This window comes from Aquarana catesbeiana, linkage group LG12, assembly GCF_042186555.1.
Source record: "Aquarana catesbeiana isolate 2022-GZ linkage group LG12, ASM4218655v1, whole genome shotgun sequence".
Taxonomy (NCBI): domain Eukaryota; kingdom Metazoa; phylum Chordata; class Amphibia; order Anura; family Ranidae; genus Aquarana; species Aquarana catesbeiana.
In genome coordinates, this window is record NC_133335.1 from 10,802,999 (window position 1) to 10,827,177 (window position 24,179).

General features: G+C 44.6%; 1 protein-coding gene across 11 annotated transcripts in view; it reads right to left on the minus strand.

Moving 5' to 3' along the window:
- The window catches only part of BCAS1 (brain enriched myelin associated protein 1), a 118,740-nt gene that overhangs the window by 81,665 nt on the left and 12,896 nt on the right, over positions 1 to 24,179 (minus strand). For all 11 annotated transcript variants that reach the window (XM_073607233.1, XM_073607232.1, XM_073607230.1 and 8 more), the window contains exons 2-4: positions 21,694 to 21,774; positions 12,876 to 12,954; positions 908 to 1,458 (exon numbers count right to left, since the gene is read on the minus strand). In XM_073607233.1, coding sequence (XP_073463334.1) covers positions 908 to 1,458; positions 12,876 to 12,954; positions 21,694 to 21,765 — 702 coding nt within the window. In that variant the 5' untranslated portion in view covers positions 21,766 to 21,774. The remainder of the gene's footprint in view (positions 1 to 907; positions 1,459 to 12,875; positions 12,955 to 21,693; positions 21,775 to 24,179) is intronic.

A 24,179-nucleotide genomic window follows, 5' to 3' on the forward strand; every position in this document is an offset into this window, starting at 1 on the left:
CAACAGCCGATCTATGTGATTGTATTCTAGTGTAATGATTTCTCACAGGGAAGACAGCTGGCCCCCGGATTCTAGAGATATAGTATATCACTAAAATAAAAGAATCTGGTTAATCCTATTAAAAAACACTCTATCTTTACACCAAACCAGTACAAGAGGATAACTAGCCTATCCATTCACTAGAGAGCGGTGACATCACTGAGAATGCAGCCTATCCATTCACTAGAGAGTGGTGACATCACTGAGAATGCAGCCTATCCATTCACTAGAGAGCGGTGACATCACTGAGAATGCAGCCTATTCATTCACTAGAGAGCGGTGACATCACTGAGAATGCAGCCTATCCAATCACTAGAGAGCGGTGACATCACTGAGAATGCAGCCTATCCAATCACTAGAGAGCGATGACATCACTGAGAATGCAGCCTATCCATTCACTAGAGACCGGTGACATCACTGAGAATGCAGCCTATCCAATCACTAGAGACCGGTGACATCACTGAGAATGCAGCCTATCCATTCACTAGAGACCGGTGACATCACTGAGAATGCAGCCTATCCAATCACTAGAGATCAGTGACATCACGGAGAATGCAGCCTATCCAATCACTAGAGACCGGAGACATCACTGAGAATGCAGCCTATCCATTCACTAGAGAGCGGTGACATCACTGAGAATGCAGCCTATCCATTCACTAGAGAGCGGTGACATCACTGAGAATGCAGCCTATCCAATCCCTAGAGAGCGGTGACATCACTGAGAATGCAGCCTATCCAATCACTAGAGATCAGTGACATCACGGAGAATGCAGCCTATCCAATCCCTAGAGAGCGGTGACATCACTGAGAATGCAGCCCATCAATTCACTAGAAAACACGAGGAAGTGCTACAGAAAAGGTCACTTACCTGAATTTGAAGACTGGCACTGGGTGGGACACTCTGCAATCCACCATTTTGGTTCACTGTAATCACCATTTCTTGGTTTTCTGGAACTTCAGCCTGAGCAGGCTCCTCAAATTGCACCTTCTTCTCTGTTTTGAACAGTCTCTGGAAGATGCTGATTTCTTTGGGCTTCGAAGGTGTGCTTTCAACCTCAACAGTATTCGTTTCTGATAGAGATGCATCATCTGTCGCCACCACAGTGGGAGGGACCCGATTTGGACCATCACCCATGTTCTCCTTTGTCACATTGGTCTCTGCAGTGATAGGAGCGTTGTTTTGGGTTTGGATCAACACTGGTTCCACTCCAACCTCTGACTTCACATCACCATTTTCTGGGCCGTTGGGTTGAAAAGCAGTGAGGCCCGGGGCAGGACGTGAAATGGTCAGACGAAACTTGGACTTGGCTGGTGGAGCCGGTGGCTTGGCAGCGGTGCCATTGGCGATTGGACTTATGATGATGGTTTTCTGGGAAGATGCAATGATATTTTCCTGCTGAGTGGTTGCTTTGGAGTTCTCTGCAGAAACAAGAACATTCCATTTACTAAATAACTTGTAAATAATAAAAAAAAAACTCATAATATCTAGAAAGGTACAAAGAGAGGAAAAAACGTTCATTGTCATACTCAACAGGTCCATCATGGAGTGTATAGCCCAGCCTTTCTCAACCAGGGCTCTGTGGAACTCTGTGGTTTCTTGAAGAGGAAGTCATTTCTGTCTCACAGATAAGTGACCAGTGAACCTCAATGATTTTGTTTAGATATAAGCAAGGAGACATTCATTCCACTGACCACCAATGTAAGTTACATTCTTTCTAGTGACCACCAATGTAAGGAACATTCTTCCCAATGACCACCACCATATTAAGGGACATTTTTTCCACTGACCACCAACGTAAAGGACATTCTTCCCATTGACTACCAATGTAAGGAACATTTTTTTTTCCACTGACCACCAATTTAAGGGATATTCTTCCCACTGATCACCAATGTAAAGGACATTCTGACCACCAATGTAAGGGACATTATTCCCATCGACCATCAATGTAAAGGACATTTGTCCCACCTCACCAATATAAGTAACATTCTCCCCATTAACCACCAATAAAAAGGACATTCTTCCCATCAATTGCCGCCATTGTGCCATCATATTTGCTCCCACTGTGCCCCATCAAATGCAACCACTGTGCCATATCAAATGCTGCCAGTGTGCCCCCCCCCCCCCCCCCCCTGCTGGCCCGCCGTCTTCACCTATCCTGTCTCGGTGGGACAGCTCCTCGTACATTGTCACTCAAGCCCCTGACGACTTGCCAACACATTGCGCAGACATGGTCCACCATTGTTGCTATCCGTGGATGCTGGAGGGAGTACATGTAGAAAGGAAGTGGCTAGAAAGAGGCTGGGGGAGATCAGAAGCACTGAGATATAAGAAAGGGATGACAAAATGTATTTTATGAAGTGCCATTGTACAAAGCAAACCTAGATGTCATCCAGTTAGGGTTTAGACATACTTTAGGTTTTCATAATGACTGAGGCCTTCCTTTAAGGGTCTGTCACTTCTCTCTCTCTTCAGGGGACGGTAACACGGGGTTGCGGATTAGGTATTAATTTGTCATTTGTGTTTTGTGTAGAGAAGACGGGAGGAATTCTTTGATAACTGCGCTACAACAGGAACTGGACCCCGTCCAGAAACACACCCGTGTTGAGTTAACTCCTTTCATCCAGTACAGACAAAGCTTCAGGGGCAAATCTGCAATGTTACCTCTCGGGTTATGATGATCTATGACTCAGGGAAAAGTTATGTCACCACTCCGCAATACTACAAAGGCAACAACAAGGAATAAAACTTTATTCGTACTTGAGCGCAAGCATTTTCAGGTGATTTTGGAGCACCTTTTGTGCATTTTTGGTTATTTTTTTCAAAAAAATGTATGTGTATTCGAGCTTCCACCATTTTTTTTTTGGCCAATGGAAAACAATATAATCTGTCACATCATATCTCATGATATTGTCCTTGTATCTGCTTCCTGTTTTTTCTGTGTTGTGTTGTGGTGTCTTGTCCTAAAGGAGCTGTTGAGCCATGTCTGCTATGCCAATTCCTTCCCAAACCCTCTGCCACTTGCCATGGATCATGTACTGGCCCATCACTGGGGTCGTAGAGGTTGTTGGAATGCACCATTACAGAGATTGTAGAGGTTCTTGCAATGGACATCACGGGAGTCGTAGAGGTTCCTGTAATGGCCGCCACTGGGGTCGTAGAGGGTCTTGTAATGGCCATCACTGGGGTCATGGAGGTTCTTGTAATGGCCATCAGTAGAGTCATAAAGGTTCTTGTAATGGCCATCCCTGGGGTTGTAAAGGTTCTTTTAATGGCCATCTTTAGGGTTGTACAGGTTCTTGTAATGGTCATCTCTGGGGTCATACAGGTTCTTGTAATGGCTATCCGGAGGTTGTAGAGGTCCTTATAATGGCCATCACTTGGGTATTAGATGTTCTTGTAATGACCATTATTTGGGTCATAGAAGTCATAGAGATTCTTGTAATGGCCTTCACTGGGGTCATAGAGGTTTTTGTAATGACCATTACTGGGGTCATAAAATTTCTTGTAATGGCCATCACTAGAGTTGTAGAGGTGCTTGTAATGGCCATTTCTGGGGTTGTAGAGGTTCTTGTAATGGCCATCACTGGGGATGTAGCAGTTCTTCTAATGGCTATCACTGTGGCCATAGAGGTTCTTGTAATGGCCATCACTGAGGTCGTAGAGGTTCTTGTAAGGGCCATCACTGAGGTCGTAGAGGTTCTTGTAATGGTCATCGCTGAGGTCATAGAGGTCCTTGTAATGGCCATCACTGGGGTCATAGATGGTCTTGTAATGGCCATCACTGGAGTCATAGAGGTTTTTGCAAGGATTCTTACTGGGGTGGAAGAGGTTTTTGTAATGACCATCACTAAGGTCAAGGAGGTTCTTGTAATGGCCATCGCTGGGGTCATAGATTTTCTTCTAATGGCCATCACTGGAGACATAGAGGTTTTTGCAATGGTTCTTACTCTGGTGGAAGAGGTCTTTGTAATGACCATCACTAGGGTCAAGGAGGTTCTTGTAATGGCCATCACTGAGGTCATAGAGGTCCTTGTAATGGCCATCACTGGAGTCATAGAGGACTTTGCAATGATTCTTACTGAGGTGGAAGAGGTCTTTGTAATGTTACACATTTTCAGTCACTTCAATTAAAATCTTTGGAGCCAAATGGGTGCAATTCTGCTTCAGGTTTTGCTCAGCTTTAAACAAGCACCATTAAATATAATGGAAATCTTTATGTTGAGTGTTGTCGCTCTTCGGGAAAGGTGCAACAAATTGCTTAGATGTGAATGGGGGCCAAGTGAGTGGGAGTGGCAAGGGGATGTGGAAATATTTTGTGCTCTAAGGTGTCCCGTTTTCCCGAAAATTGGGCGGTAGGTTCGAAATAAAACACCCAGGATGTTTTGCAGGCACACATTTTTTAAACTATTCTTTTTTTAAATCATATTCCCCCCCAGTGGCATATCCAGCGCTCGTGGCTAGCATCCAAACCATAGACACACTAACAATGGCGGTGATTTAATCGCAGTTTGGTGAGTCATTGAGGTGGATTTGGGCTCTACACCCACTGACCAAACACAATTCTGTGTGATAAAACAAGGAGGCTGCTGGGTAGTTCTCATTGAGGGCTAATATTTCTCATGTCATTTTCTAGAGAAACTTAAAGCAGAACTTCGGGACAGTTTTTCTGTTCCGATGCAGTGGGACTGTGCCTGCACTCCATGGGTTAACAGCTCATTTTTGTCTAGGGCAGGGGTCTCCAAACAAAGGGCCCGTTTATTATTCTTTAGACACCAATAGGAGTAGAAAATGTCCCGGTGTCAGTAACAGTGCCCCATCATTGGTATCAGAGGGAGGAATAGTGCCCCATCATTGGTGTCAGAGGGAGGAATAGTGTCCCATCATTGGTATTAGTGGGAGGAATAGTGCCCCATCATTGGTGTCAGAGGGAGGAATAGTGCCCCATCACTGGTATCAGTGGGAGGAATAGGGCCCCATCATTGGTGTCAGTGGGAGGAATAGGGCCCCATCATTGGTGTCAGTGGGATGAATAGTGTCCCATCATTGGTGTCAGTGGGATGAATAGTGTCCCATCATTGGTGTCAGTGGGAGGAATAGTGTCCCATCATTGATCTCTGTGGGAGGAATAGTGTCCTATCATTGGTGTCAGTGGGAAGAATAGTGTCCTATCATTGGTGTCAGTGGGATGAATAGTGTCCCATCATTGGTGTCAGTGGGAGGAATAGTGCCCCATCATTGGTGTCAGTGGGAAGAATAGTGTCCCATCATTGATCTCTGTGAGAGGAATAGTGCCCAAGGGTCGGATAAAAGCAAGCAAAGGGCTGCATCTGGCCCCCGGGCCGCAGTTTGGAGACCCCTGGTGTGGGGGTTCTCAGCGCCGAGATATACTCAGCTAAACCTCCGATCCTCCCAGCGCAAGGCCGGTCCCTTCAGCTCTTGCCCCCCCCGCGCGGTCCAGCGGTCTTGTGTGATGGTATGTTCCTGACGTCATCACGCCCAAAGACTGGCTCTGGATGTAAAGACGTCAGGAACAGTCCACCGCTGGATGAACGTGGTTTTCCAGAGAATCCTAAGGATCCTAATCCTAAGGCTAGAGGCGGGCTGCGTTAGTTTTCTTTTTTTTTAGTCTTTTTTTTCCCTCTGTTTTCACTTGGTGATATGGCCAGTAACACACCTCGTGTATTAGAGCGCCCCCTCCCCCCCACTCTGGATGAAGGAGCACAGGAGGCACCTTTGGACAGTAGCATTGTCAGTCTTGGGGGAGGGGAGTGTTAGATGGACTAACAGGACTTTCTACAAACAAATAAACTTTTAATGCATGGCCTAGCCATTGTTACCGGCCATAATCGCTGTTAATACAAGCATAGTAACTTGAGATGCAGGCATCACCCTTTGTGAGTCATTGTTTCTCTATGCAAGAACTTTGCTTTAGGTGCAATTAGATACTTTTTGCCACATTGTATAAATCTTTATGATGGGGGGAGGGGGGGTTTGTTGGCTCCCAAAACACCTCGGCTTCCTTTTTATTTCTCTATTGTTACTTATGTTACTACCGTATTAACTCTTGAGACGACTGACGCTCATTTAACTTGTTCACACTGGGATTTCTTGAGCCCATTTGTCCGAAGCTCCAGTAAGAGATGAGTCACTGCTCACTTTACTTATGTATGCAAACTTACACTTGAGCTACTGAGCTCTATAAACTAAGGAGGAGCAAAGGGAACCAGAAAATCTGAAAAGGAGCTTGCAGCTCCACCTGCTGGCTGAAAAGCAGGAACTATTATCATATCATATTTCAGATCTAAACAAAGGGCCAGTTTACTGTTCTTCAGATTTTTTGGGGGGGGGAGGGGGGGTGATGACTGGGAAAAAACAATGCTCCGTCTCTGGTGTCCGTGGAAGGGGCTGCATCTGGTCCCCAGGCCATAGTTTTGAGACCACTGGTCTAAAAGAACATGAAAGGGATCCTGTAGCCCCACCTGCTGGCTGAAAGGCAGAATGCACACTATTAATATGTCTTTTTTTCTGATTTATCTTAGAAAATGTAAAAAAGGAGCCTGCAGCTCTACCTGCTGGCTGGAAAGCAGAATACAAACTGGTAACATGTCCTTTTTTCATATTTATCCAAGACAATGTGAAAAGGAGCTTGCAGCTCCACCTTCTGGCTAAAAAGCAGAATGCACACTGTTAATATGTCTTTTTTTTCCCTGATTTATCTAAGATTATGTGAAAAAGAACATACAGTTCCACCTGCTGGCTGAAAAGCAAAATGCAAACTATTATGTCTTTTTTTCAGATTTTTCTACAATCATGTGAAAAGGAACATACAGTTCCACCTGCTGGCTGAAAAGCAGAATGCAAATTATTAATATGTCTTTTTTTTCAGATTTATCTATGGAAATGTGAAAAGGAACCTACAGCTCCACCTACTGGCTAAAAAGCAGAATACACACTATTAAAATGTATTTTTTGTTTTAAGATTTATCTAAGAAAAATGTGAAAAGGAGCCTGCAGCTCCTCCTGCTGGCTGAAAAGCAGAATGCAAACTATTAATAGGTAATTTTTGTTTCAGATTTATCTACAAACATGTGAAAAGGAACCTGCAGAGCCAACTGCAGGCTGAAAAGCAGAATGCACACTATTAGATACATCTTTAAAAAAAATACAATTTAATAGTGTGCATTCTGCTTTTCAGCCAGCAGGTGGAGCTGCAGGTTCCTTTTCACATGTTTGTAGATAAATCTGAAACAAAAATTACCTATTAATAGTTTGCATTCTGCTTTTCAGCCAGCAGGAGGAGCTGCAGGCTCCTTTTCACATTTTTCTTAGATAAATCTTAAATAAAAATACATTTTAATAGTGTGCATTCTGCAAATTTAGCCAGTAGGTGGAGCTGTAGGTTCCTTTTCACATTTCCATAGATAAATCTTAAAAAAAAGACATGTTAATAATTTGCATTCTGCTTTTCAGCCAGCAGGTGGAGCTGCAGGCTCCTTTTCATTTTTTTCGATAAATCTGAAAAAAAAATTGTAATAGTGTGCATTCTGCTTTTCAGCCAGTAGGTGGAGCTGTATGTTCCTTTTCTCATATTTGTAGAAAAATCAGGGAAAAAAAAGACATATTAATAGTTTGCATTTTGCTTTTTAGCCAGCAGGTGGAGCTGCAGACTCCTTTTCACATTTTCTTTGATAAATCTGAAAAAAAAAATACAATTTAAGAAAATGTGAAAAGGAGCCCGCAGCTCCACCTGCTGGCTAAAAAGCAGAATGCAAACTATTAATAGGTCATTTTCGTTTCAGATTTATCTACAAACATGTGAAAAAGAAACCTGCAGCTCCACCTGCTGGCTTTAAAGCAGAATGCAGTATGTCATATTTAAGATTGATCTAAAGAAAGAAAGAAAATAACTTTCCCAATTTAAGCCCCAACCATATTAAAATCAAAATGCAAACTATTAATATGTCATTTTTTTCAGATTTATCTACAAACATGTGAAAAAGGAACATACAGCTCCACCTGCTGGCTGAAACGCTGAATGCACACTATTAAGAGGTCATTTTTGTTTCAGATTTATCTACAAACATGTGAAAGGGAATCTGCAGCTACACCTGCTGGCTAAAAAGCAAAATGCTAATTATTAATATGTCTTTTTTTTCTCAGATTCATGTAAGAAAATGTGAAAAGGTGCCTCTAGCACCACCTGCTGGCTAAAAAGCAGAATGCACACTATTAATAAGTCTTTTTTTCAGATTTATCTATGGAAATGTTTCAGATTTATCAAAGAAAATGAAAAGGAGCCTGCAGCTCCACCTGCTGGCTGAAAAGCAGAATGCAAATTATTAATATGTCTTTTTTTTCAGATTTATTTATGGAAATGTGAAAAGGAACCTACAGCTCCACCTACTGGCTAAAAAGCAGAATGCAAACTATTAATAGGTCATTTTTGTTTCAGAATTATCTACAAACATGTGAAAAGGAGCCTGCAGCTCCACCTGCTGGCTGAAAAGCAGAATGCAAATTATTAATATGTCTTTTTTTTTCCAGATTCATCTAAGAGAATGTGAAAAGGAGCCTGAAGCTCCATCTGCTGGCTAAAAAGCAGAATGCACACTATTAATATGTTGTTTTTTTTTTCAGATTTATCTATGGAAATGTTTCGGACTTATCGAAGAAAATGAAAAGGAGCCTGCAGCTCCACCTGCTGGCTGAAAAGCAGAATGCAAATTATTAATATGTCTTTTTTTTTTCAGATTTTTCTACAAACATGTGAAACGGAACATACAGTTCCACCTGCTGGCTAAAAAGCAGAATGCACACTATTAATGGGTCATTTTTGTTTCAGATTTATCCACAAACATGTGAAAAGGAGCCTGCAGCTCCACCTGCTGGCTGAAAAGCAGAATGCAAATTATTAATATGTCTTTTTTTTCTCAGATTCATCTAAGAAAATGTGAAAAGGAGCCTGCAGCGCCACCTGCTGGCTGAAAAGCAGAATGCACTATGTCATATTATAGATTGATCTACAGATAGAAAGAAAATAACTTTTCCAAATTAAGCTCCGCCAATAATAAAGATGGAAATTGCTGTATAAAAATCGCTGTTCGGGGGAGGGATGCACAATTGTGTCCACTGGCATCAGAAATATCTTCTTAGAAGGCAAAAAATATATATATTTTTTTGAGCCATGTGGGTGCGCTATGGTGAGACTTTTGCAGAATCTTCTTTATAAGAAGACTTTAGTTGGAAGTAAAGATTTAGGACTGGATTTGGGTGACACGTTTTCCTGGCTGCGGTTGGTGACAGGTGACATTGGAATGAAGGTGAAAGTTCCAGCGGTAGTGAGTCTGGTCACCCGCCCACGCCCTCTGTCTATACAGGAATGTTGACATACAGACAGCCTCACCTTCCTGCCCTACATTCCACATGTGGAGGAAGAACAGCTGAGGTGACGGGCTGTCATCTGACAATCGCCCTGCAGGGGGAGGAAGACCGGGCTGGGTTTACCATAAAGGGTCCTGTGAGCCAGCGCCTGGGGCAGCACCAAGTCCCAGAACGTACAGAGAGCTATTTGTTTCCTCCTTCCAGACATCTCTGTGGATATATATACAGTTGTGCTCATAAGTTTGCATACCCTGGCAGAATGTATGATTTCTTGGCCATTTTTCAGAGAATATGAATGATAACACAAAAACTTTTCTTTCACCAATGGTTAGTGTTTGGCTGAAGCCATTTATAATCAATCGACTGTGTTTACTCTTTTTTTTTTAACAAGAAAGTGTTTACTCTTTTTAAATCATAATCGCAACAGAAACTACCTAAATGACCCTGATCAAAAGTTTACATACCCCCGTTGTTAATACCGTGTATTGCCCCCTTTAACATCAATGACAGCTTGAAGTCTTTTGTGGTATTTGTGGATGAGGCTCTTTATCTTCCCAGATGGTAAAGATGCCCATTCTTCTTGGCAAAAAGCCTCCAGTTCCTGTAAATTCTTGGGCTGTCTTGCATGAACGGCACGTTTGAGATCTACCCAGAGTGCCTCAATGATATTGAGGTCAGGAGACTGAGATGGCCACTCCAGAACCTTCACTTTATTCTGCTGTAGCCAATGACAGGTCGACTTGGCTTTGTGTTTTGGATCATTGTCATGTTGGAATGTCCAAGTACGTCCCATGGGCACCTTCCTGGCTGATGAATGCAAATGTTCCTCCAGTATTTTTGATAACATACTGCATTCATCTTGCCATCAATTTTGACTAAAATTTCCTGTGCCTTTGTAGCTCACACATCCCCAAAACATCAGCGATCCACCTCCGTGTTTCACAGTAGGAATGGTGGACCTTTCATCATAGGCCTTGTTGACTCCTCTCCAAATGTAGTGTTTGTGGTTGTGGCCAAAAGGCTCAATTTTGGTCTCATCACTCCAAATGACTTTGTGGCAGAAGGTTTGAGGTTTGTCTCGGTGCTGTTTGGCGTATTGTAAGCGGGATACTTTGTGGCATTTGTGTTTTCAGAGAGTCCTGTATTTCACCTGAAGTTATTTGTAGGTTTTTCTTTGCATCCCGAACAATTTTCCTGGCAGTTGTGGCTGAAATTTTAGTTGGTCTACCTGACCGTGGTTTGGTTTCAACAGAACCCCTCATTTTCCACTTCTTGATTAGAGTTTGAACACAGCTGATTGGCATTCTCAATTCCTTGGATATCTTTTTATATTTCCTGTTTTATACAGTTCAACTACCTTTTCCCGCAGATCCTTTTGACAATTCTTTTGCTTTCCCCATGACTCAGAATCCAGAAACGTCAGTGCAGCACTGGATGAAAGATGCAAGGGTCTGTCAGGAGTCCAGAAACTCATTGACCTTTTATGCACACACACTGATTACAAGCAAACAGATCACAGGTGAGGATGGTTACCTTTAATAGCCATTCAAACCCCTTTGTGTCAACTTGTGTGCATGTTATCAGTCCAAAATCACCAGGGTATGTAAACTTTTGATCAGCGTCATTTGGGTAGTTTGTGTTGTCATTATGACTTAAAAAGAGTAAACACAGTTGACTGATAATAAATGGCTTCAGCCAAACACTAACCATAGGTGGAAGAAAAGTTTTTGTGTTTATATTCTCTGAAAAATGGCCAAGAAATCATCAATTCTGCCAGGGGTATGTAAACTTATGAGCACAACTATATATATATATATATATATATATATATATATATATATATATATATATATATATATATATATAAAAAACAGAGAACTAAAGGGGAGTACAAACTACAGGGGGTGCAGGGGGTGTTGGGGAAAGGGAGCGCTGAGGCTGTAAGGGAAGGGGGTGCAAGACATACATTATATGGTTAATGCAGGTGAAAAAAGTGAAGGGGGTGCAGGGCATATTAGAGAAAGGGAAGGCAGCAGGTGAAGGGGGTGTAGGGAGTACAGCTATTGAAGAAGGAAGAGGTGCAGGGGATGCAGAGGAAAGTAATGGGAAGAGGGTGCAAAGGAAGTAATGGGGAGGGGGGGGGGGGGGGCAAGGGATGTAAAATGAAGTGGGTGCAGAGGTTGCAGGGAGCAGTAGTGCAGGGGTTGTAGGAGGAAAGAGGAACAGAGGATGTACTGAGAGTGTGCAGGGGATGTAGGGAGAAGAGGGTGCAGAGGAAATGAAGTGCAAGGCATAGAGAGTAAATGGAGTGCAGGGGATGTAGGTGAAAAAATGAAGGGGGTGCAGGGCATATAAGAGAAAGAGAGTGCAGCAGATGAAGGGGGTGCAGGGAGTACAGGTGTTGTGGGGGGGAGGGGGTGCAGGAGATGCAGAGGGGAATGAGTAATGGGCATGTAGGAGAAGAGGGGGCAGGGGATGTAGAATCAAGAGGGTGCAGGGGTAGTAGGAGGAAAGGGGAACAGGGGATATATGGAGAAGGTTTGCAGGGGATGTAGAAGGGGGTACGGGGGTACAGGGAGATTGGGTGAATGTGTTGCTGAAAGAAGGGGGAACAGAGGATGTTGAGTGAGGAAATTGAGAGAGGGAGGATGTAGGAAGAAGGGGGTGAAGCAGGAAAGAGGTGCAGGGGTTGTAGAACTAAGGGGGTGTAGGGGTTGTGGGGAGATAGGGTTACAGAAGATGTAGGGGAAGAGGGAAGGGGATACAGAGAATGTAAGGAGAAGGTGGATACAGAGAGTGTAGGGTGAAGGAGGGGCAGAGGATGTAGGGTGAAGGAGGGGCAGAGGATGTAGGGTTAAGGAGGGGTTTAGGGTGAAGGAGGGCAGAGGATGTAGGGTGAAGGAGGTGCAGAGGATGTAGGGTGAAAGGGGTACAGAGGATGTAGGGTGAAGGAGGGCAGAGGATGTAGGGTGAAGGAGGGCAGAGGATGTAGGGTGAAGGAGGTGCAGAGGATGTAGGGTGAAGGGGGTACAGAGGATGTAGGGTGAAGGATGGCAGAGGATGTAGGGTGAAGGGGTTACAGAGGATGTAGGGTGAAGGAGGGCAGAGGATGTAGGGTGAAGGAGGGCAGAGGATGTAGGGTGAAGGAGGTGCAGAGGATGTAGGGTGAAGGGGGTACAGAGGATGTAGGGTGAAGGAGGGCAGAGGATGTAGGGTGAAGGGGGGTACAGAGGATGTAGGGTGAAGGAGGGCAGAGGATGTAGGGTGAAGGAGGGCAGAGGATGTAGGGTCAGTATGGTGCAGGAGAAGGAGGATGGAGGACACATAGAAGTCATCAGAAATGGTAAATCTGCCCTAGGAGGGGTTGTACCCTCTGTATCCCGGTGATGACAATGTACACATTGGGTAGAAATCCTTCCTATGACAGGAGAAGGGGGTCTGGTGGTGGACTCACCCCGGGTGTTGGGTGGAGTGGCGTTGATGACGGGCGAGCTCTGTAGGGTGACGGGTCCGTTCTGAACTTCTATCCCGACCTGCAACAAAAAGATACAGAGGGTCAGTGCCGGGCGGGGGGCCCCAGGTTATAAAAGCTGTCATATAGTAGATGAGAGTTTCACCAAGCCATGCAAAGCCACCATGGGGGTGCAGGGGATGTAAGGGAATTTGGGTGCAGGGGGAGTAGAGTGAAGGAAGTGCAGGGGATGTAGGGAGAAGGGGGGATGTGGAGTGATGTGGGGGGTGACCTCTGTGTGCCTCCTGTTAGAATCTGATGACATCATAGTGTAGACACTCAGCACAGGGATCGGGGCGCTTCTGTTGCAGCAATGGGGATCTGGACTTTAATCCCAGCAGGGTCCCTGTATGGAGATAGTATTGGTCTCCTCCTCCCACCCAAACACTGGCATCAGATCAGACAAGTGTGCAACACTGATGCGGAAATTAGATTGTAAGCTCTTCTGCAAGCTCTCTGTACATTCCATAAATTCTATAACACACATGCTGCCCGCAGGCTGAGAATGAAATATAGGTTTGATATGATGACACATCTAACAATAGGATGTCCCCTCCCAGCATGCACTGCACCCCCCCGGGGATAATGTCACCGGGAACCCGACTGACGGGTACAAAGTGTGACAATAAAAGTCACATCACAACTTATAGAAAATGTACAACGTCTGCTTTTCTGTTCTTTTAGTCTTTAGTTAGAATGATAGTGATAATAGAACAGTAATAGTAATACTACTAATAATAATAATATAAATAGTGTCATTATTACTGGTATTATTTTTCGTGTTTTTAGGTTAATTTTTGTAATAAATGTAATAATAATAATAATAATAAAATACATAACAATTTAAAAACACAACAATAGCAATAATAGATTAGTCATCAGCATTTTTTTTAATATTGCTATTCTCTCTGTAATAATAATGTGACAGACTCACCCGGGACAGAGGCTTTTGGAGGGGACTGAATGCAAGCCCCTTGCCGACCGATTATGGGCCCTGGCATTTGGGGGAACGGTGCTCTTTGTGAGGTGAATGCCTGGGGACCCTTGAGGTGGTAGTACTGTGGATTCGGGTCCTGGTCCCCCAGGACACACAGACTCTGGGGACCTTGGATTTACCATATTAGAAATAGTGGCTGATTCATAATGCTGGGGCAAATACTGTTAGGAGATGCTGATGTCAATTCCAGCCAGCTGTCTGTCTGTTTCCTGCTAGAATGTGTTTATTGTAAATAAGTCTAGTATGGGATCTAAGTGTCATTAGATCCCCATTGTTGTTTGTGTTAATTAACTCTGCTATTTTGTGAAGAAGAGTTCTGTGTTGATTTGTGATAATGTTGATTGTGTTTTCTGAGCTACAAGACGGCCAGTCTGGCCTAAAGGACATGACTGAGTCATCTAGGCTGTCTAAAGGGATTAGTTAATTAGCCCATGTTAATTAGGTTTCTGGTCACAGGTTTATGTTCAGAGTAATATGAGCAGGAGGTATGCACCTCCTCTTTTACTGTATAAAAGAGCCTGTATTCCTTTCAATAAAAGAGATTCCTGTTTGAACTTACATACAGCCTGCCTGGTGTTTGTTCTGAGCTATCACAACTGGATTCGATGGGCACATAGATGTAGTTCGAATCCCGGAGCATTGGATGACCGAACCATCAGATGTTGCAATCTGCAATCTAATTCTATAGCAGCAGAGGAGTGTCGGGAGAGTGGAATCGAGCGAGCAAGGGGCTCGTTACATTGGTTGGCAGCTGTGGGATTTGCTCTCCAGTTACTGGGACACTCTAAACCAGCCTGCAGGAAAGCCACACTGAAAGACTTACTTGAGAGCCAGGAGGGACCGGTGGGATCGTGCTTCCTTGCCATGAACACATCCAAACCATCACCTGGATCCAAGGTCCAGATAGCAGGAGAGGAGAGGTACAGATACCAGCCACCATGGAAGAGGAATTCAGAAGGAGGTTGCGAGAGATGCAGATACAGCACAGAGGACCAGTATCAGAGCAGGTCCTGCTGGGATAGTATGATTCTATCTGCTGCGAACTCTGGAAGGAAGCACTAGCTCGTGAGCAGCGAAACCAGGGAAAAGTTCTCCCCTCCATCCATGTAAGGTACTGGTCGCAGTATGAAGTGCAAATGCTGTTATTGGGGGAACAGCCAAACCAGGAGTGGACAGCTGAGTTAAGCAGGCTGATCCGGGCAGAAATGCGGTTGGACGAGAGCTACAGAGCCCTCCAGTGGTATGTGTGCACGTGGACAGCGGATGACAGCCCCACGGAAGGCTTTGACTACGATGGCCTGGGATTGTTGTACTGGAGGCTGTCCAGGGACCCAGACTTTGGGAGTGATCGGGAGTGGCGTTTGGAGGAAATAATGGAGCACAGAGAGCGGAGACTGAATGTCTCGGAAGTGCACTGGGCACAGGAAGATTTGGAGTTTCTGGCCATTCAGGAATGGGAGCTGGAGATCGCCTACAGACAGCTTCTAGACTCTGCTCAGCAGCAGGGTGGTGCTCCCTTTGCCTGGGACTATCAGGAAATACCAGTTGACAACGCTGAAATCCTGGCTGAAGAGTTGACAATGTGGCAGAGTAACAGTGTGCTTTGCCAACCTGCCCCCGCAGCTATGGAGACGGAGGTCTTATGGCGGATGGAGCAAGTGCTGACTGACCTTGATGAACCTGTTTCTGCATTGGATGATCTTGGATGGAGGAATGTGCCTGTCCAGCAGAATGCCAGAGAATCGGCAGTGGAAAATCTGGAGATTGCTATCCCCAAAGCTGAAGTGCTGACAACAGGGCAGAGCTCTGCTAACCTCTGCCCAGCACTGATAGCATATTCTGGGTTTCACAGAGAGGAGATGGTGAACCTTTATCCCCAGACACCAGTTGCAGAGACAGGGGATTTGATAGACTTTTCTGCTGAGGAAGAACAACCCGGTGAGCCTCCAGCAGAAGAAGAGCTGTTATTAGGGCCAAAGTTCACTGTGTTCTGCCCAGCACCAACAGCAGTATCTGTGGAGTTACAAGGAACTTCCCCAGCTGAAGTGCTGGTCACCAGACAGAGGGGCCAAGACCTCTTCCCCACACCTGTAGCAGTTTCGGAGGCTCAGGGTGAGAAGGTGGCAATCACTTCCCAGCAGCAGATACAGGGGGAGAAGGGAGAGGTGTTCTTCGTCCCTCCTCAACAGTTGGCCAGGGTGGAGGAAGCGGTCTTTCCTCCCCAGCAAAGATCTGTGCACCTGGGAGACAGTACCACAGACATGTCATCCCAGCAGCCAGATGAGGGAATGGAACAGGAAGCAGCCGGCTCACCTCCCCAATGGCAGCTGCACAGTTTGGGAGTGGAGGAATCCAGCCTCCTGCCCCAACGGTTAGCCAGAGCAGAGGGTGTGAAGTCCCCAGCAGAAGTGCTGGCAACAGGGCAGAGTGCTACCAACCTCTGCCCAGCACCGGCAACAACTGTGGAGATCCAGGGAGCCGGGGCAGTCGGCCCCTCTCTCCGGCGACAAGCTGGTGTATTGGAGCTGCTACTCCCAGCTGAATCGCTGGCAACAGGGCAGAGCGCTGCTGGCCTCTGCCTCGCACCTACAGTTTCTTCTCAGCTTCAGGGAATTGGGAGAGTGGGCCCCTCTGTCCAGCAACAGGCCAAGCCATGGAATGGTAAACACCACCCAGCTGAAGCGCTGACAGCCAGAGAGTCAATGACCTCTGCCCCACACCTACTGAGGTCAACTATTCCTTGCAGACAAGAAAGGAGATCATGTGGACAGACTTTGCGAGTTCACTCTGCCTGACTAACGCATGTCCAGACCAGGTGGAGGTCTGGGACCTTGTTAGTCAACCTTTGATGGGGGAGAAATGTGACAGACTCACCCGGGATAGAGGCTTTTGGAGGGGACTGAATGCAAGCCTCTTGCCGACCGATTATGGGCCCTGGCATTTGGGGGAACAGTGCTCTTTGTGAGGTGTATGCCTGGGGACCCTTGAGGTGGTATTACTGTGGATTCGGGTCCTGGTCCCCCAGGACACACAGACTCTGGGGACCCTGGATTTGCCATATTAGAAATAGTGGCTGATTCATAATGCTGGGGCAAATACTGTTAGGAGATGCTGATGTCAATTCCAGCCACCTGTCTGTCTGTTGCCTGCTAGAATGTGTTTATTGTAAATAAGGCCCCTTTCACACTGGGGCTGTCGGGGCGACGGTGGTAAAACAGCGCTATTTTTAGAGCTGCTTTACCGTCGTTTTTGCGGCGGTATTCGGCCGCAAGCAGTGCGGTTTTAACCCCCGCTGGCGGCCGAAAAAGGGTTAAAACCGCTCGCATAGCGCGGCTATAGCCGCGGTATTGCCACGGTATAGCCGCGCTGCCCCATTGATTTCAATGGGCAGGAGCGGTTTCGGAGCGGTGAATACACCGCTCCTTCACCGCTCCAAAGGTGCGGCTTGCAGGAGTTTTTTTCTTCTCCTGCCAGCGCACCGCTTCAGTGTGAAAGCCCTCGGGCTTTCACACTGAACAAACAGTAGTGGCAGTTTTGGGTCGGTTTGCGCTTTTTGGCAAACCGCCCCAGTGTGAAAGGGCTCTAAGTCTAGTATGGGATCTAAGAGTCATTAGATCCCCATTGTTGTTTGTGTTAATTAACTCTGCTACTGTGTGAAGAAGAGTTCTGTGTTGATTTGTGATAATGTTGATTGTGTTTTCTGAGCTACAAGATGGCCAGTCTGGCCTAAAGGACATGACTGAGTCATCTAGGCTGTCTAAAGGGATTAGTTAATTAGCCCATGTTAATTAGGTTTCTGGTCACAGGTTTATGTTCAGAGTAATATGAGCAGGAGGTATGCACCTCCTCTTTTACTGTATAAAAGAGCCTGTATTGCTTTCAATAAAAGAGATTCCTGTTTGAACTTACATACAGCCTGCCTGGTGTTTGTTCTGAGCTATCACAACTGGATTCGATGGGCACATAGATGTAGTTCGAATCCCGGAGCATTGGATGACCGAACCATCAGATGTTGCAATCTGCAATCTAATTCTATAGCAGCAGAGGAGTGTCGGGAGAGTGGAATCGAGCGAGCAAGGGGCTCGTTACATTGGTTGGCAGCTGTGGGATTTGCTCTCCAGTTACTGGGACACTCTAAACCAGCCTGCAGGAAAGCCACACTGAAAGACTTACTTGAGAGCCAGGAGGGACCGGTGGGATCGTGCTTCCTTGCCGTGAACACATCCAAACCATCACCTGGATCCAAGGTCCAGATAGCAGGAGAGGAGAGGTACAGATACCAGCCACCATGGAAGAGGAATTCAGAAGGAGGTTGCGAGAGATGCAGATACAGCACAGAGGACCAGTATCAGAGCAGGTCCTGCTGGGATAGTATGATTCTATCCGCTGCGAACTCTGGAAGGAAGCACTAGCTCGTGAGCAGCGAAACCAAGGAAAAGTCCTCCCCTCCATCCATGTAAGGTACTGGTCGCAGTATGAAGTGCAAATGCTGTTATTGGGGGAACAGCCGAACCAGGAGTGGACAGCTGAGTTAAGCAGGCTGATCCGGGCAGAAATGCGGTTGGACAAGAGCTACAGAGCCCTCCAGTGGTATGTAGCCCAAGTGTGCCCGTGGACAGTGGATGACAGCCCCACGGAAGGCTTTGACTACGATGGCCTGGGATTGTTGTACTGGAGGCTGTCCAGGGACCCAGACTTTGGGAGTGATCGGGAGTGGCGTTTGGAGGAAATAATGGAGCACAGAGAGCGGAGACTGAATGTCTCGGAAGTGCACTGGGCACAGGAAGATTTGGAGTTTCTGGCCATTCAGGAATGGGAGCTGGAGATCGCCTACAGACAGCTTCTAGACTCTGCTCAGCAGCAGGGTGGTGCTCCCTTTGCCTGGGACTATCAGGAAATACCAGTTGACAACGCTGAAATCCTGGCTGAAGAGTTGACAATGTGGCAGAGTAACAGTGTGCTTTGCCAACCTGCCCCCGCAGCTATGGAGACGGAGGTCTTATGGCGGATGGAGCAAGTGCTGACTGACCTTGATGAACCTGTTTCTGCATTGGATGATCTTGGATGGAGGAATGTGCCTGTCCAGCAGAATGCCAGAGAATCGGCAGTGGAAAATCTGGAGATTTTCGCACCGCTTCAGTGTGAAAGCCCTCGGGCTTTCACACTGAACAAACAGTAGCGGCAGTTTTGGGTCGGTTTGCGCTTTTTGGCAAACCGCCCCAGTGTGAAAGGGCTCTAAGTCTAGTATGGGATCTAAGAGTCATTAGATCCCCATTGTTGTTTGTGTTAATTAACTCTGCTACTGTGTGAAGAAGAGTTCTGTGTTGATTTGTGATAATGTTGATTGTGTTTTCTGAGCTACAAGATGGCCAGTCTGGCCTAAAGGACATGACTGAGTCATCTAGGCTGTCTAAAGGGATTAGTTAATTAGCCCGTGTTAATTAGGTTTCTGGTCACAGGTGTATGTTCAGAGTAATATGAGCAGGAGGTATACATCTCCACTTTTACTGTATAAAAGAGCCTGTATTCCTTTCAATAAAAGAGATTCCTGTTTGAACTTACATACAGCCTGCCTGGTGTTTATTCTGAGCTACACAACTGGATTCGATCGGCACATCAGCTGTAGTTCGAATCCCGGAGCATTGGATGACCGAACCATCAGATGTTGCGATCTGCAATCTGATTCTATAGCCGCAGAGGAGTGTCGGGAGAGTGGAACCGAGCGAGCAAGGGGCTTGTTACAAATAAGAATTGTGAAATACTGTAATTATTAGTGTTATTGTTTTACAGATTGATTTTATTTTTGTTGTAATAATAACATTAATATTAGTGTAACAACAACAATGATAATAATTGTTACGGTATAAAAAATGTAAAAATAATCACAACAAAAATAATCATCATAATCTTTAATATTGCTCTTCTTTTTGTAATAATAATAATGATAATGAAATGGTGTAATTATTACTATTTTCATTTTAAACTTTGCTTTTATTTTTGGTGACGGTGTTGATGATGATAATAATCATCATCATACTATTCTTTCTGTAATAATATTCTTTGAAAAAGTATCTGTACCCCTTGACATTTTCCACATTTTGTCATCCAAAAACGTAAATGTATTTTATTGGGATTTTATGTGATAGACCAACACAAAGTGGCACATAATTGTGAAGTGGAAGGAAAATGATAAATGATTTTCAAAATGTTTTACAAATAAATATGTGAAAAGTGTGGGGGAGGGGCATTTGTACTTTGCAGAACTCCCTTTCTCTGCAATTACAACAGGAAGTCTTTTTGGGATGTCTCTACCTGCTTTGCACATCTAGAGAGGAAAATTTTTGCCCATTCTTCTTTGCAAAATCTCTCAAGCTCTGTCAGATTGGATGGAGAGCGTCTGTGAACAGCAATTTTCAAGTCTTGCCACAGATTCTCAATGGGATTTCGGTCTGGACTGTGACTGGGCCATTCTAACACATGAATATGTTTTGATGTAAACCATTCCATTGTAGCTCTGGCTGCATGTTTCGGGTCGTTGTCCTGCTGGAAGGTGAACCTCCGCCCCAGTCTCAAGTCTTTTGCAGACTCTAACAGGTTTTCTTCTAAGATTGTCCTGTATTTGGCTCCATCCATCTTCCCATCAACTCTGACCAGCTTCCCTGTCCCTGCTGAAGAAAAGCATCCCCACCACATGATGCTGCCACCACCATGTTTCACGGTGGGGATGGTGTGTTCAGGGTGATGTGCAGTGTTAGTTTTCCTCCACACATAGCGTTTTACTTTTAGGCCAAAAAGTAAAATTTTGGTCTCATCTGACCAGATCACCTTCTTCCACATGTTTGCTGTGTCCTCCACATGGCTTCTCACAAACTACAAACAGGACTTCTTATGACTTTCTTTCACCAATGTCTTTCTTCTTGTCACTCTTCCATAAAGGGCAGATTTGTGGAGAACACGACTAATAGTTGTCCTGTGGACAGATTCTCCCACCTGAGCTGTGGATCTCTGCAGCTCCTCCAGAGTTACCATGGACCTCTTGGCTCTTCTCTGATGAATGCTCTCCTTGCCCGGCCGGTCAATTTAGGTGGACGGCCATGTCTTGGTAGATTTGCAGTTGTCCCATACTCTTTCCATTTTCGGATGATGGATTGAACAGAGCTCCATGAGATGCTCAAAGCTTGGGAGATTTTTTTTATAACCTAACCCATCTTTATATTTCTCCACAACTTTATCCCTGACCTGATCTGGTGTGTTTCTTGGCCTTCATGATGCTGTTTGTTCACTAAGGTTCTCTAACAAACCTCTGAGGGCTTCACAGAACAGCTGTATTTATACTGAGATTAAATGACACACAGGTGGACTCTATTTAACAATTAGGTGATTTCTGAAGGCAATTGGTTCCACTAGATTTTAGTTAGGGGTTTCGGAGTATAGGGGGCTGAATTCAAATGCCCCCCCACACTTTTCACAGATTTATTTGTAAAAAAAATCTGAAAACCATTTCTCATTTTCCTTCCAATCAACAATTATGTACCACTTTGTGTTGGTCTATCACATAAAATCCAAATAAAGTACATTTACGTTTTTGGTTGTAACATGACAAAATGTGGAAAATTTCAAGGGGTATGAATACTTTTTCAAGGCAGTGAAGTATTATTATTTTTAATATTGGTTTTATTTTTGCTGTTGTTGTAATAATAAATAATAACAATAATAACAATAATGATATAAATAGTATCCTGTGTCCGGGTGTCTGTGTCTCACCTGGGGTTCGATGTCAGCAGTGCTCTCCTCCTGGTCCTCCTCCACTTCGGAGGTGCTGAGTTCATTTCCCATAGTGAGTGTCTGTGTGAGAGATCATCAGATCCATTATTATAATATAAAAGACTGGAGATCCAACATTAATGTGAGACGACATAAAACATCACTGAGACATGAGACAGGAAGTGAGAGGAAATCTCCCCAATGGGGACACGGACAGTAGAGGGGCTCACCAGTGCCTTCACTTCCTCCAAAACTAAAAACTAAGTTTTGGGTGGAGTTTCACTATAAAGGAGTGCAGATTTCAATATGATCATAAATTACATTCCATAAAACACCTGAACATACCCCCCCCCCCCAACTTTCTGAGATGACAGAGGGACTCCCCCTTAAGCACACAGCATGTAGAAAAGGGACACACCCCCTGCCACGCCCCCCAGAAACATGGAGCATGAATGCACAGAAAATAAACGGTCCAACCCACACATACTTACCCATAATAACCACACCCCTTCATTTAGGCTGCATTCACACCTGAGCGTAGCGTCTTTGCGCACTTTATTGGCGGTTTTTTTTGGGGGGGGGGGGATTTGTATGCAACGTTTCTTTGGGCTTTGGCATTTTTTTTATTAGCCATTAGAGAAAACTATTATCTGTTGCATCATTTGTTGCTTAGGTATTTCAGCTTTTTTTAGCTTTTCCATTAAGCTTTTACTTCTTCTTTTATTATTATTTATTATAATGTTTTTTCGTTAGGGTAAGGGGGTTCGAGTTCAGTTTAGATTAGGGTTAGGAGTTCAGGGTTAGGGATATTTACTATTATTTTATTTATTTTTTTGTTATTATTATACGAATAATAATAAATGAATAAATAAATGTAAACTAAATATACACAAATACATTTTCATGAAAAAAGTCACGCGAACAGTGACGCAACGCGCCAGGGAGAGAGAGTCGGGTGTCGTCACTTCCAGTTGCGGCCGGGACCGGAAGTCTATGTAAATACTATGCTGTTTACCTGTAAGTTACAACGTGTGTTTAATAAATCTACACTATGGAAGCCCCCCCCCCCCCCTTCTTCTTTTCCATGCCAATGAGTACTGTTAACCCTTGATTGTGATACTACTGGGAATGTTTCGTGAGGAGATCGATCGCACAGTGGGAAAAAACATCAAAGAGGCCCAATTTAGCGGTATATGAGGTGAGAGGGTGGGGCAAATAGTGTGTGGCACTTTGGAAGGTGGAAACATATCGGAACTTGCGCTTTAATGAATGTTTTGTCGCACGTTTGGACGCGTTTTCTAAAGACGTTCAGGCCACTGCTGCACTTTACACGGACTTTTGTTCTTAAGCACCAATAGATACTTATTATTCAATATCTGTCCTTTTGTCACTATTGATTTTTTTGCACAATATATTTGTTTATATATGTCCATTTGGATTTTTTATGATGATCCATGTCATATATTGATTGTTTTTTTTTACACAATTTATGCACTTTATATGCACATCAAGTCATCTGGGATTTACCCATGTGATTGGATTAGACTTTGAAGTATTTTAGGTATTGAACGTCATTGAACACTGGATATCACCTTATTGGTTGGAAGTTTTGTTCATTTATTTATGTTCCACTCACGTTAGTGGGATATTCACTTAGTCTTACTAATTGCTCCTGATAATGTTGACTGACCAGTCAGTCGTCATCTTTACATAAATTATAAGCTAAATATGTAAACAAATTTTTTTGCATAACATTTATAACCAAACTAAAATGTCCATATTCATGTGCAAAGTGCAATGTGCAATGGTTGTGAAGATCTCTGCAGTATATATATCCGTGACTCTTCGTGACCCCTTCACCACTTTGGTGCCAAGAATACCACCACCTGGATTGGCCACTCACCAGATGCCGGTTAAACTCTGCCTTTGGTTCATTTATATGGGATAACCACTCCTCATGCTCCGTAAAAATGCTGACCCCCCAATGCGTTATATATAGCCCATATCCTCCTCATGAGAAACAGGCAGCGATCATAGCTCAATAGGTAAAAACTTTTTTTTATTAGTACTCAATCTAAAAAGAAAGTATTACACTCACATTTCCAGGTGCCCATAAGCCGGCATCAAGCTAGGCTTCCTGATGACGCATACTATGATGCGAAACGCGTAGAGGCTGCTGGGAGATTTTCCTCACGCCTACACGTCACTTCCTTGCTGGGCGAAAGCGAGGGCTCAAGCGCAAGCCGGCTGTAAGCGAGGCTTGCACCGCATGCCGGCGCGGGATCCACACGGCGCCATCCCTGCACCCATTACCAACTGCTGGAATAGCTTGGTGCCGGCTTATGGGCACCTGGAAGTGTGAGTGCAATACTTTCTTTTTAAATTGAGTACTAATAAAAAAAGTTTTTACCTATTGCGCTACCTGATCGCTGCCTGTTTCTTATGAGGAGGATACGGGCTATATATAACGCATTGGGGGTCATCAT